The following is a 15,143-nucleotide window of genomic DNA, read 5'->3' on the forward strand; positions in this document are numbered from 1 at the left end:
CTTTGCTGTTAAGGGGGCAGAGAGATAGTGAAGGCAGACAGGACACAATAAAAACGAAAGTGTTTTTGCCATTATTTACAATATCAGGGACAGTAGTGTAATGTCATATATCTCACGTGAGTAGCAAGTACTGTCCTCGACTATTCTGCCAAAAATGAGAACGGTACATACCGCAAACTGTACAGGAAAATAGGGCATGTGAGAACGCCTACTGCACAAAAGCTGTCTTTTTGATTGTGTTTTTTTAGTAACAGTGTCCTGTCACTAACTGCGTGGCATAACCTACGAAGGCCCACCTATATGTACCTTTCAAGCAGGCGTGATTCAGCCAGTGGAGACAGTCGGGGGCGGGGTTTGCCAACCGCTCCTGTACATTCCCAAATCATGCATCAGGGACAGTGAGGTGACACCGCGACAGACGTGGAGCATAGGCTACATGTAAGCTGTTAAATTCCAAATAACATTTTTCTCTCTGTATTGCTTTGCCTTGGTATGATTTTCTTTAAATCATGCTGTGTCTTATTTTTTAAGCAATGTATTACCATAGTCATAGACATTTTGCTGCTCTTGCAAGAAGAAAAGAAAAATACCTGTAAACTCAATTTCACTTTCACTTCACTTCACTTTCACTTTGCAGGTTTTTATTTTTGGTCATTTGTACACTATGCAAACAATATGCTCTATTTTCTTAAAACAACAGCAGCAATAATACATGACATAGTTGTGACCAAAAAAAGGTATAGGCTGAAGCTACATAGCTTATATTGCCTACCCTTTCAACATAAAATACATCCATGACAATCAAAGAAAAACAATTTATTTCTCAAAAAAGTGAAATTAAAAGGAGAAGAAAAAAAGAATACAGAAAAAAACAGGACAAAGGTTTTGGCTTCATAATACAATGCATGTTCACATATATGGTTATACATGTGAATACATGATTTGTTATTTTTACTTTCTTTTTGTATTTATTTTTGTACTTTTTTGTTTTATTCTTTGTTTTATTTTCATTATTATACAATATCATTATATAACAATCAAAATAATACATGACTCTAGCTCTTTATACTTGTTTATAATATTTTTTTTTAACATTTTTTTAAAGACATAGATCGATCTACACCTCCTCAATTCATTATCGCAACAGCTCCACAAACGTACTCCTTTTACTGATACACAGTGTTGTTTAGTATTGGTTCTTGCCCATGTTGTTTCAAACATACCAGTGTTTCTAAGTTCATATTGGGTGTTTTTGGTCTCGAACAGCTTCTGAAGACAGTCTGGAAGTAAATCATTGTAAGCTTTGAACATAACAATTTGAACAATTGGAAACATTTTGTTTTGAATAGTTCATATGCATAACGGGACCACAGCAAACTGTCTTATGTCACGTGCTATTCTGTCAACAATAAATAATGTGATTTTCTGGGCAAGCAAACAGTTAAAATGATAATCGAAAGTTTGAAACTGAAAAGAAAATGCATGATCATGTGCTGCTGCTTGGATGAATTTCCTTTTATTAACACTGTATTACTGTTTTTATCTCTCATTCTCTCTCTTATTCTTATTTTATTATTATTCATACTGTTGAAAAGCATCAAGTATAAGAATTCCCCCTCCTACAGTGCTGCTGTATTGTATGTGTACATCATCATGTGACAATAATATACACCTTGAACCTTGAACCCATAGGGATCGGCTATAAAATTCTTCAGCTTTATTTGGTTGTTTGACAACCAGAGACTTTGTGGTCCAATTTGAGCAGAGATATTTCAAAGTGCACAATCTCATTAATCAATTGAATTGATGAGAGGTCTCAAAACTTTGCACTTAATAGTTATACGTCCGTTAATATCCTTAGGTCACCAGTGTTCTGCTGATGCATCACTGACCACTATTCTGAGAACCATTAAAACCCTCACCATTTCCCAGTTATGCTGAGGTAAGACCAGTGTACAGTACGGATGTACTGTAGTAATGCGAATTAACAGTTTAATTGTGGAGAGTACAAAATGATCTACATATCACACTGCCTTTAGTCTTACAGCTGCAAAATGTTTGTTTACACAGAATCAGATCTAAGGTTCATTCTGCAAGTTTTTCTTTTCATTTGTTGTGCAGAATCTGTCTTGAGGGATTAGTCACCCATTAACACAGCCCCTTGTACCTTGGACTTCTGTGAGCTATTAAAGCTAATACATCTGTTTTCAACTTTCAGCTTTTCAACTTTTTACAACTGAGCCATAACATACAAAGACAACAGACTGATATTATTTTTGAGCATAATATCAGTACACATCAAAGAGAAGATACAGTATGGAATTACCACCAGATTTATCTTTGGACCAGGGTACATCAAAGAGAAGATACAGCATGGAATTACCACCACATTTATCCAATCTACGCCGTGAAAATGTTGCAACATATGTAAAACATTTTGATACCAAGCAAATAAGAATGGAAGCTATTGCACATAGGCTCAGTGAAACAGCTAATGAAGTTCAGAAAATTCACAAAAACAAAGACACGGCCAGGAGAACGGTAAGACGATTATTAGTGCTAGTAATTGTGGGAATAATTGCAGCTCCACTGACAGGCAGTTTAAGCTTGTGGTTATCAGCAGCAATTGGTAGTGTTGTTTTGACAACAACCCTCTATAAGACAATGAAAGAGAGAGGATCCACAAATACTGTGAATGAATTGGGAGAAGAATTCCTGACAATAGTCAAACCACAAACTAATAGCTTGGATGAAATATTAAAAGCTTACAAGGAGTCAAACATAGATGCCTCCAGAGTGATGACACAGGCAGAGACAAGTCTCTCAGATGCAGCAGAACTGAAACGTCTGCTTGAGGAAGTGACTGAACTGTCTGCTGTGAGCACGGACCTGTCGGACCTGTCGACCCTGTCTGCAAACCTGGGACAGATTATTGTGCGACTCGTTCTGTTAGTAATTGGCATAGTCAGAGTCACACCAACACCAGAGCAGGATATAAAGCTGAGAGACATTGTCATAAAATCAGCCGAGCAATGTAAAAAGACTGTCAGTGAGTTTCAGAGGATGAAGTGTCTACTTCAGAACTATGAATGATGTACATATAAATGAGAGAGGTGTGCCATATTTTGTCTGTCATGGACAGCTGTAAAAATGTGCTTCTTATTAATTTTCCTTACAATGACATTTGATTTTAAGTGCAATCGAATGCAAAATGGAAGTGCTTTCTATTTATTTCAAGCCCTATAGCGCTCACAAAAACATATGTTTTGTTTCCAATTGTTCATTTTATTATTATGTAATGTAACAAACGGTCTAAAGTGCTATTCGGTCAACAATATATAACATTAAAATTGCTGTTTTCTTGGGCCAATTAATGGTCATGTTCAGTGAATTTGCTCATTTTCCTATCTCTACCAAGAAAAGGTTAACTGAAACAGGATATTTTGCAGATAGACAGACTATTGCATTTTAGAATGTTCACTTTACTGCCACTGTTGTATACATATAGGCTATAGCCTATAGTAGACAGGATGGACAGTATCAGGCTCTGCAACCCTTTTGACAACATGTTTTCATTTTCTGTCAGTGTTCCATATCAGCATTAAAAAAAAGAAATCTTCTTTGGAAATATTTTCTGGATCAGGATGTAATGATCATTAGCAATAACCTCCCTCCCCAGTCAGACTTAGGAGTTTGAATGAATGTAGAATTATGTGTAATTCACCCTCCCCTGTGCCAATGTTGGCACCCGTGCCTAAGGTTGCCTACCCCTATTCTATCTATCGATCTATCGATCTACCGTATCTAGTATCTATCTACTGACAGTCTGTACATGTATGGCTATTTTGTAATTATTCCTAATACTATTTTACCTTTTTATCTTTTATCTTATTTTATTATTATGCACACTGTTGAGAAGCTTGAAGTACAAAGATTTTACTGCCTACAATGCTGCTGTATTGTATGTGTATGTGACAATTGACACTTGAACCCATAGTCATCTGCCCCAAGCAAAATCGAATAGTTTTCTTGTTTGACAACCAGGTAATTTGTAGTCCATCATTCCAGAGATTTACTTGTTATCAATGTACACAATCACTGTGAATTAATGAGTGGCCTCGGATGTTTTCAAAACTTTGCACTTGATATTGGAGAAAATGTGTGTAATGTTTGTATGCATGTTAATCTTCTTAGGTCAAAGCGAAAGAGGTAGGGAAGTTTGCGCTCTTAACTCAAGGCTTACTAGGGCTGAAAACAGGTGGGAGAGGCCGTTTCTGTCCTCAGACCATCGTGTTGATGGTCTGAGGACCGACAAGTTCGCACTCAGTGTCACTTTGTTTCACCATCTCACTTTTTGCTCTTTTTTAAGTAAAGGACTATTTTTGCATGTAAAGAGCCTTAATTTTCATTTTTCGGTGTGCAAGCCTTTTTGTCGTTTATGAATCTTCTTAGGTCACCCAGTTCTGCACCACTGACCACTATTCTAGGAACCATTAAAACCCTCACCACTTCCAGTTGAGTCCAAAAGTAATATAAATCTCTATTAAGGCATGATCTGCATATCACACTGCCTTTTACTTTATTAATTTTTTAATTACTATAGCCTTAAAGCTGCAACATGATTCAAATCAACAGGTTTGTTTGGATTTAAACGTGATATAAAGGTTCAATCTGTACGTTTTCCTTTCCATTCAGTTGTTGCCATAGAAAGGACATCTGAATCTTCAGTATATATATATTTTTAATTGTCACATCATGTAACCACATAGAAGACCTTAACATTGTGACCATTATATCACCCATTGGTTTGCAAACATTTTACTGGTCTTTTTTTCTTTTGTTTCGCACATGGTAGTTAGTCCATGAGCCAGACAAGATTTCATTATCGAAAGAGTGGGCAAAACCAAACCTATATTAAATTGTTCATAGGGTCAATACGAGTAAATAAATATATGATAACCTTTCCACAGGAGCAGCTTTTTCATGGTTATCACACATTTTGTTATTTTCCCCATACGTACATGACAGGTGAAAAAATTACAAAATTGTAAAAAGAGTTATCATAATGAAACTTCCTGAGTTGATTACTTACATGAAGACAATGATTTATCGTATTACAAGTTTTCTGAAATTGTATATTTAAATATGCAAATTAGGCATTTAGTCCATGAGCCAGAGCCCCAAAATTGAGCCAGATATTGAATATTCCCTCGTTAAAAACCTTTGAATCCAACATCTTAACAAAATGAAATAAGTATGTTGACTCTGGCTTTGTCCAATGTTGATTCTGGAAAGTTATGCAAATTTGGGCATATTTTCCCAATGCCTAATTTGCATATTTAAATATACAATTTCAGAAAACTTGTAATACGATAAATCATTGTCTTCATGTAAGTAATCAACTCAGGAAGTTTCATTATGATAACTATTTTTTAAATTGTCATTTTTTCACCTGTCATGTACGTATGGGGAAAATAACAAAATGTGTGATAACCATGAAAAAGCTGCTCCTGTGGAAAGGTTATCATATATTTATTTACTCGTATTGACCCTATGAACAATTTAATATAGGTTTGGTTTTGCCCACTCTTTCGATAATCATTGCTCAATTTTGGGGCTCTGGCTCATGGACTAAGTGTATCACAGTACAATTCAATTCCTATCAGAGGATAATATTTCAATTTAATACACAGAGTGTGACAAACAAATATCTCTTGAACTGGCTGCAGTGACATTAACAAATATCAATAAATACAATGCCAAATAAATGCCTTCTTTTGTTTTGTGCATAGACTAAAGGTTTTGTGTTATGATAGTTCAAATGCCACACCACACTTTTTCTCCTTTGTTTAGTATGTAGCCTAGTGTGGAAGGAATCAAACAATATTCCGCTTTCAAAGTAGTTTTAATATACATTTTCAGTTGTACAGGCAACCGTACAAAAACTTAAGTATACAAAAAGAACAGTAAATGAAAAACTGTAAAGAAATACTTTACATGACAAAACTATTCCAGCGCCGTTCCAAATTCAGCCCACTTCTATTTTCACATCATTTTTATTGAAGATGTCAGTTTTACAGGAGGATAAACAATGACAGAACTCTTTTCTGTGAAACAAACAAACGCACAAGACAAACACAAACCCCCCCACCCAACCCTCACAAGATAGTAATTTGACAAAGTATTAAAAAGTACAGAAAAGAGGGCAAAAAGTGGAAAAAGGAGAAAAAAAGACAAGAATAAATACCTGAGAAAAATAAATTCATAAAACTCAGCCAAAAGAGTATCAAAGTAGATGGCATGACAGCGTGTGTTATACAAACAAAGGCACAGAGAAAGCTTAACCCACACCATTCTCAAACACTTGAGGGGCTCAGCCCACTTCTAGAGTCCAATTAGTCTAATAAGCTCGTATTTGATCGATTTGTACCGTTAACCCAACAGATGAGGATGCAGATTCAATTACTTTCATATTACCTCTCATGACATAAGTCCTAGTAGGTACAAGGGACAATTTTAATGCAAATTGTTTGACACAATAGTGGTGGCATTTGTGGGGTGTTGCTACCATGTGAAATTCTCTTCTTTCAGAAACATTTATATAGGCAATATGTTTATGATATTGTGCCTGTGAAACAAGTATGTTTTCTCAGATGTTCTCTTCGCCTGTAACGTCTTCCACAGAACTCACAACTGTATGGTTTCTCTCCACTGTGAACTAACATATGCCTGCTAAAGCAACTGTAGATATCTTTTTGGCAGATTGGACAAAACTTTGGTTTCTTGACTTTCTTCACTCCAGCACGTTTAGCCATGTGAGCATTCAAATTGGAACTGTGGTTAAAGCCTTTACGACTGATAGGGCAGTGATGGGATTTCTCTCTTGTATGAATTTTCTTGTGTCTTTCCAAGACCCGCTTCTGGCCAAACCGTTTTCCACAAGTAGGACACATATGTGGTTTATTGTGTGGTTTGTTGTGTGGTGTGTCGTGTGGTGTGTCGTGTGGTTTGTTGTGTGGTGTGTCATGTGGTTTGTTGTGTGGTGTGTCATGTGGTTTGTCGTGTATGTGACTAGCCATGTGACCTTTTAAATGGTCCCTTCGACTGAAAGCTTTTCCGCAGAAATTGCAATGGCATCGTTTTTCCCCAGTGTGAATTAACATGTGCCTTTTCAAGTTGAGCCTGGCCATATTTTTTTGGCAGATTGGACAAGTGCCTCTGTCATGAGAGAGTATGTGATGCTTAAAACTTTTCTCACTGTCGCACTCTTTTCCACAGACATAACAATTGTATTGATTTTCAATCTTCAGATGCATTTGAAAGTCAGCATTTGAGGCACATGTTTGCACTGCTGCGCAAACTGATAGTTTTCGCTTTGATCTTCTTCTTGGGTCTAGACAAGATTGTTTTCTACCCTGATCACCTCTGCTCTCTTGACTCTGAGCTACAAGCTGGCGTGGAGAGGGCAGCTGACATCCATCGGTTTGAATTAACGGCTCTAGAGGTTTCTCTTCCATCTGCTGGTCTGGGCTGCTTGGCCTGGCATCTCCACTGCAGTTCTCCATGCACTGAATGCGGCGGAGACAAACAGAGAGAGTTTTCCTTTCAATTTTGAAACTTTGACTTGAGTTTGAAGGCATTGTGTCGTCTTCAGCAGCATCCAGGGTAGATTGACAACACTCTTCTCCCATATGGATGGACATGGGTTCCTCCTCTGCTTTTATCTGCACTAAATCTATCTGGGAGACATCATCATGAGCCTCTAATGGCCTCCCAAACTCTTCTCCCTCATGGCAGCTGTATGGGTAGTCTTCCTTGTCCGTTTGATGGGACTTGGTGAGCTCTTCAAACTGGATGTTTGTAAGCACAACAGAATATACACTGAAATCTGAGTTGTTGCTCTGAGACGCCTCTTCATCTCGGAGAAGCTGTTCAGGAGGAATCTTCTGTTCACATGCGGAGAGGTGAAGTGAGTGTTGGAGCTCAGAACACTGTGCATCTAGAAGAAAAGAGAGATAAGGTTAAACCAGAAACTTTACTTAATCAAGACAATTGTCCTTTAGGGAAAAGTGCAAATAATGGAATATATTATAGACTTTTAACATCATGATAATTATGTGGGCGTCAACAATTTTCCAGAGATTAGAGTGAATTCTGTTTCTCCCCATGAAGCCAAATTTCCTAATACTGTTAGAAAGATGCTCAAAACAGCCCACAATATGATCTGCCATTAATAGTATGCACAGGTTAATTTCTCTAAATGCCTCTAACCAAACATTGCCATCAGAGCCCTGTGTTCGGCCAGAGGGTCAGGGGTTACACAGTCTACACATCATCATGCGGTCCATCAAATTGTTAGGGTTCATCTATCACATCACACTCAACCGGGTGCAGCCGGTGAGCTCACACTGAGTCTTGACAATCTCCACCCATTCGATTTTGACATTGTGTCTAAATTGAAAATTCTGGCTTAATTTCGGGTTAATGAATAATCCCATCCAGTCACTGAAAAATCTCAGCGACGTATCCACCAGTAGGAAATACAAAGTGTATGTGTAAAGTCTCATAATTAAATGTACATGAAAACCCACAGGGGTGCTATTCGCAATACAATTAATTGTGTTGGCAGCCTACCCATCCAGCTGCCATTAATGAGCCTAGTACGGAGTTGCTGTAGGAATTTGAGAGTACTGGTGAAGCTGCACACAACAAAAACAAGACTTTTAAGACCGACGTGTAATTACTTGACATGGTCAGCAGATGGCAGCGCGGCTACTCAGTGTGTGTAAAATGGTGTGTGTGTGTGTGTGTGTGTGTGTGTGGGGGGGGTGTGTCTGTGTGGGGGCTCTCTGCACAGCGTGTCTTCTGTGCTAGGCCAAAAAGCCTGGTAAATTCGAGAAAGGTCTGGTGGTCTGACTATCTGTGGTGTTTGGTCAACTCAACGCCAAAGTGTGGATTACTGGAACCTCTCCACACCACAGCACTACTGTAGAGAGTGGAAATACCCGATCTGCATCTCAGTGCAGTGTGTTGTAGAACATTTATATGAATCCACAATCACATGGATGGGTGAGTGTTAACCATGGATCACAATAGGGTCTTCTGAGCGCCATGTTGAAGGATGAACTTCAACATGGCGTTTGCACCTTCTCCCTTTTTGGCCCAAACTTCAAATATAAAGTGCTTACCCCATGACCACGGATGTTACATTTGTGTACGGCCCCTCAGAAGTACCCGTATAGTCCGTATTGTTCAATAAAAAGTTGTTTTAATCCGTTCGGTGGCCTTTCTCTCATAGTTGTATAATGTATCAGAGTGCAATACACCTCCCAACCGATAGGGTCGCGTAGTTGAAAGAATATGGCGAAAATGGCCACCGATCGGATTAAAATGCTTTCTATTGAACAATACGGAAGATACGGGTACTTCTGAGGGACCGTGCATAATTGTAACATCCGCGGCCATGGGTAAGCACTTTAACTTTGACATTTATGTAGATGTACGGACCGAAAAGGTAGATAGTGCAAAAACTGTTAAAGTTGTTCATCCATGACTGACCGTCGTGTATCAGGGCTAGGTGAGTATACCTGATCTCGTGTGTTGTTGTGGTACATAGTGATCTACATTGGTGATAGTGTAATAACAAATACCTGATGTCAGCGTTGTGTGTTGTTGTGGAACAGCGGCATCCAATAGTTGTCGTTGTCGGTGGATCTCCTCCTTTGCCAGACGAAGTTCTTCCTCATACTTGGACACTATCTCGAGTATTTCTGCCGCGCCCGTGTTAACTCGATCGGTGATATCTGAAATAATCACATTCAGTCTTAGAAGAAGCAATGGCTCCTTGTTACTGGACATTTTGAAGATGCACGCAACTTATGAACCTGCTATAATAATATCTAAACCGCAATGCTAAGCTAACCCACGACCACAGAGTTACAGTTGGGGGGGATTTCCTGATTCTGAATGAGAATTTCACATTTTGTTATGGTGTTGCCAGATTTTGCGAGAGAAACAAGCAACCAGGTCTATGAAAACAAGCCCAAAAGAAGCAACTAGTCCACACGATCCCTTCAAATCTACAGTACATCGGCTATTTGAAAAATACAAGCTCACAACGCGTCGCATCGCGTTGTGAACTTATAGATCTGCTAGTTTCTAAATCTTGAAGACAATGTGAAATATGGTATATTTTTTGAAACATTTTAACAACTTATAATAAGCGGACATGGCAACACTATTTCCTGTCTTTGTTGTACAGAGACTAGCATCCAACTCAAAGGCTCGTTACCGCCACCTGCTGCTCCGGAGTGAGAAACAGCCGCTCTCGTTTCCTAGGGCTGCTAACATCATTAGACTGTCAGAATCCAGGAGATTTTGGGGTGTGTGGTTTGGGGTCAAGTAATTAGTCAACATTTTTGCACAGTCGAACGCTCTAGAATGTGTTTTTAGAGGATAATATAAAAAAAAGCACTGAAGTGCAAACCCCCTAGAGCAGTGGTAGGCAACAATACCTTTGAATTGATTAAATCAGGTATGATGAACAAATAGTTCTATTTCCATTCTTTTAATGTTATGTTTTCACTGTCAACTTTCCTCTTGAGACTTTGGATGAAAAACTCCACTCACGTTTAAAAAACACACCAAAGCTGTGTTTCACATCCCTTAAATGATACATTGTTTCTCTCCATTCTAAGAGACCTTGAACCATGAAAGAGCTCTTGTTCGAAAATGTCTCCAGATAAAATGTTCACTAAATATCCTCTAAGTGAAACATTCAAGGATGACGCCTGCACAAAAAAAAAAAAATATATATATATATATGTATATTAAAATTGAGCTCGAAAATACTTAATTGGATGTTTAAGGAAGTAGGGTCCAAGAGTCAGGAGGACAAAGACAACAACAGAAACTAAAGTCTAATGTCATTGCTACTATGGTATGTGAATGCCGGGCGTGGTGATACAATTTACTTTACAAAGGCAGTGGGTTGCAGTCCCACCCTATTGTCCCACCTCCCTGTGCATAGCACCTAACAAAGGCACGTAATTTTATTGTTATTGTGTCATATTTTATTTATTTCTGTTTACTGTTATTACAATTTTTTTAATTGCAAAATGTTCTCTTTCTAACCAAATACATTTCTCTTGTACAAATATGGGATGTGTAACAAATACAAATCTTGAAAGGTATCAGCTACCTCATGTTCACTTTTTAAAATTCTTGAAATGCATAAGTGACAGCATAAACATAAAACAACTGTATAGCAGAATTAGAGAAATAACTATTTATTTCATCATGTTTGCAGAAAAAAACAATATGGTTTCTTTGTCACCACATAAAGTAATCTTTGTCTACACACAAAAACACTGAATATAATCTCATTCTGGCTTTTAATAGCTCTTTTCCAATGCATAGAATGATGCATAGAATGACTGTTAAATGAGCAATATATTCTTTCTTTTCCTCTTTAATCTAAATCTAATTGGATGACATGTAGGAAATAATCAGATTACGCTGATCCTGTTTCAATTAATATTTTATTCACTTTCCATTTTCAGAATCTCGCTCTGCATCAGCCATGTACATGATTTAAAGTAACACGTTTATGCATTCCTTTCTATTAACAAATTATGACACATTGCTTCTGCCCAACAGTGTGGAAAACAATATTCTTGTTCTTACTTACATAGAATATTATTAAAGTCACTAATTTCTACAAATACCTTCCCCTCTGAGGTGTAATCAAGTGCTTTCCAGTTGAGGATATTGCCAAGAGCAAAGGTCTTCCCCTCCATATATGATCTGATTTCACAGGGAGAGATGACCTTGTCCCAGAAGTGGACATCAGTTATGTCCCCTACAAAGGACTGCTTGGTATGAAACCCCCCACCATACGTGTCCTGTTCCTGTCCTAGTATTATACTTGGCAGACCAGTTATGGAGACATTCGCCCTGAGGTAAGCTCGCACACTGCGCTTGTTATTGACCCATAGTTGAGTCAGACCAGTGCTTGACTGCCATGTCCAGCACACCGAGTTCCACTCGTTCTTGCCGTCCGACAGACCAGAGAAATCGTGCTCCGCTCCTTCGACGTGCACTCTGTATTTGCCCGGGATGAATGGTTTAAATAACAGCAAGTCGTTGTCATGAGAGAGTGTGGCCAGAGAAAACAGGGATTGGCCTCGGTGTAATGCTGAAAAGTACCTCAGACACAGGGTCATGGCTGAGATCGGAGTTTGGGTTTCAGATGAGAGTTTCACATAGGATGCATCGCTGTCCTCGGGGAATGACAACACCTTCCCTGATAGATCTGAAAAAGCAGGAGACATTTTGATAATGGGGCGTATTTTCAAAACCTTGTCTACAAAACGAAGTTCACTTGTGCTGTTCAAGTTTTGTGGTGATTTCCCAGTATTGCAGATGCTTTCCAATATGTCAAAACAATTGAATAGTGTACATTCTTAAAGTATTCATGCAACTGATGTACATTTACTTGCGAAATGTCTCAACAAGACTCTCACCTTCAACATATGCTTTGTATCCTGGGAGAAGGATGAACAAAACCATGACAGTTGTCATTATGTTGACCCTACAGTTCCTGGGACATAGGAAGATGCTTTTTAATAGTGATGAAAATATTTTTTTCTTCATTACAAAAACAATGTTCTACCTGTCAAACAATTGAGCCATTAAACAAATTAAGACTGTATAACATCAATGTAAATGGATTTATCTCACCTTGAGGCTTGTTTTTGTGGCAATGATGAAATGAACATAGTTCCTAGAACTTCTTCACGACCAACAGCTTATGAGACTGACTGGGTTTGGCCCCGTTATGATCAACTAAAAGTGTAGCCTCTCAATTTTGATTGGCTCCTTGTCGAAGTATGCAAGAAAACACAATGTATGGCGTATTGCCTACAGTACTATAATGTACAACATATGGCCTTTTGGCTAATGCTTCTGAGGGAATATTCATCTGAACAAAGGAATGCTGACTCTCTAGGACCTAGAGATTGAAGGGTTTGTCTGAGGACAACCTAGAGTCTAGGTTGTCCTCAGACAAACCCTTCACCCTCGCTTCCAGTCATCCCAGTTCTCCATACGTCTGGCCAGCTCGTTGGTGCTTTGCGCTCCTGCATCTTTCTTGAGTACATCCACGTATGTTAATGTGAGACGTCCTGCTAGTCTCATTCTCCTGGCTGCTATTTTCTCGCTCACCCTTGGTATTCTATCATACAGATTCTTGTTGGTAACATGTACACTCTTGCTGATGTTAAGTACTGCATGCAACATTCTGGTGTACTGTAGCACCCGTCTAGAGACTTAAGTTCTGCAGGGTTGGTTTCAGGGTCCAGCATTCACTGCCATGTAGGAGAACAGACAAACCGTTGCATAGAAGAAGATGAGTTTGATTTGTTGGGGGAGGTTGGAGTTCCATACACTGGCCATGCCGTTCAGGGCCTTCCATGCAAGTGCCTTCCTCACTTTAAGATCTTGCTCAGTTGAGTTGACCCATGAGCCCAGGTACTTGAAGTCCTTATCTTCCTTCAGAGCAGTGCCTCCTGTTGTTGCCAGAGGTGGATGTTCCGATGTTATAGGTGATAACCTCAGTTTTCTTGGCATTTAGCCAAAGACCAACCTTGGCAATGTTGACTGTTTTTTCTTTAAAGATTTAGCACAAGCATTTGAGAGACGTGGCTGATTGTTGTCTCAGTATCCAGTCAGTCTTAAATCACAAAACTGCTGCATACAAACATTTTGTTTACCCCTTATTTATCCAAGGGAGTTTTGCTGAGCATGCATTCTCTTTATCCAATGATTGTTTGCTGAGCATGCATTATGTTGTTCAGCTTCCCCCTGCTTCACTTTCACTTTTCAGTTACAGTCAAAACATGGACCTGAAAAAGCCTTCTTCTGTTTGCCACTTAGCAGCATTTGGGGGTTAAAGGGCATTTAATGTGTACTTCCTTGATTCAATATTTAGATATTAGATAATAGATCATTTAATATTAGTTTGATCAGACATGCCTCCCTCCTATAAGGCCATTGAACTACCATTTTAACCATGTTATTCACTGAAAACATGTCCGTGGCTCTAGTAGTGACTGATATTGTCCTGCTAATGTGTGAGAGGGCTGTGTTCTTAATGCTAACTTTTTATTTAAAAAAGAAAAGAAAAAGAAAGAAACAATAGGGACACCAGGTTGAAAGTGGTTAAAGTAACGAGGAGGTGGGAAGCTACCCTTGTCAATACATTTACGAAAATGTATGTGAAAGATATGTATGCTTAACTTTACTATCGTTCAACAGAATAGCTGTATTTATCATTATAAAGTCTCTTGTTTCTTTGTTTTTTGTTTTTTTTCTGGGGGCATTTTCAAACCTTTATTATGCGATGTGGAGAGAGACAGGAAATGGCAGGAGAGAGAGAGACGGGGGAGGACATGCAGCAAAGGGCCTTGGATCAGATTCAAACCTGCACCAGATACGGCAAGGACTGAGGGTCAATGGACCTGCTCTCTCCCAGGTGAACCAAATGAGTCAAATGTGTATGATACTTACCTTGTTTAACCTTGGCATAGTGCATTTGCTGTTGTCCATGCTCTAACTTAATTTGTTTTTATTTTTATATATCTTGGGACCGCATAGAATGTTCTATTTAATTGCATCAATTTATTGTGGTAATATAAGTAGTAGTTATTGGGAACCAACGGTATGGGTCTCCTTTTTCCTTAGAATGAGGCAGCTTGATGTTCAAGTACACCCCCTGGACACCCCCAATCCAACCCCTGATGCTGCCGAGCAGGGTAATTGTGGTGATAAAACACCATAATATTTGCATGGTTGTCTGCCTTCTGAGACATTCTTTTTCGGTGCCTGTTACGGTAGCTATTCCACTAGCATTCCTTTTTACATTGTGGTGCTCCAGTCAAGCACGTTGAATAGTGTAAATTGCATTAAAATGGGTCTTGTAAATTATGAACATAATGTAAAACAAGGATCCTTCCCCAAGTCTTCGTTTATTAATGATTAATCACAAACACAACGTCTACTGACTGGCCACCAGTTTAGATTGATTATACTTAGTCGTACGACGGCATCGCTTAATGGCAAATTGACAATAGCTGATATTTTCA

The 15,143-nt window shown here is 38.7% G+C and overlaps 1 protein-coding gene and 1 long non-coding RNA gene across 2 annotated transcripts; one reads left to right on the top strand and one right to left on the bottom strand.

The window, feature by feature from the left end:
- The first annotated feature begins 392 nt into the window (after window positions 1–392).
- On the top strand, window positions 393–6,105 carry LOC308104608. The gene is made up of 3 exons (XR_013934837.1): window positions 393–438; window positions 1,862–1,942; window positions 2,219–6,105. It is a non-coding gene; the product is annotated as an uncharacterized lncRNA (long non-coding RNA).
- Window positions 6,106–11,667: 5,562 nt separating this feature from the next.
- LOC308104170 (C-reactive protein-like) lies at window positions 11,668–12,567 on the bottom strand. The gene has a single exon (XM_080454500.1). It carries the CDS (start codon window positions 12,330–12,332, stop codon window positions 11,682–11,684), a length of 651 nt encoding a protein of 216 aa, XP_080310626.1. The 5' UTR covers window positions 12,333–12,567; the 3' UTR covers window positions 11,668–11,681.
- Between the last annotated feature and the right edge of the window lie 2,576 nt (window positions 12,568–15,143).

The sequence above is a fragment of the Gymnoscopelus braueri genome (genome assembly GCF_963280865.1).
Source record: "Gymnoscopelus braueri genome assembly, chromosome: 17".
In the NCBI taxonomy this organism is placed as follows: domain Eukaryota; kingdom Metazoa; phylum Chordata; class Actinopteri; order Myctophiformes; family Myctophidae; genus Gymnoscopelus; species Gymnoscopelus braueri.

Excerpts from the sequence above, each read along its gene's own strand:
- LOC308104170 (XM_080454500.1), bottom strand. The coding sequence starts at position 12,332 with ATGTCTCCTGCTTTTTCAGATCTATCAGGGAAGGTGTTGTCATTCCCC.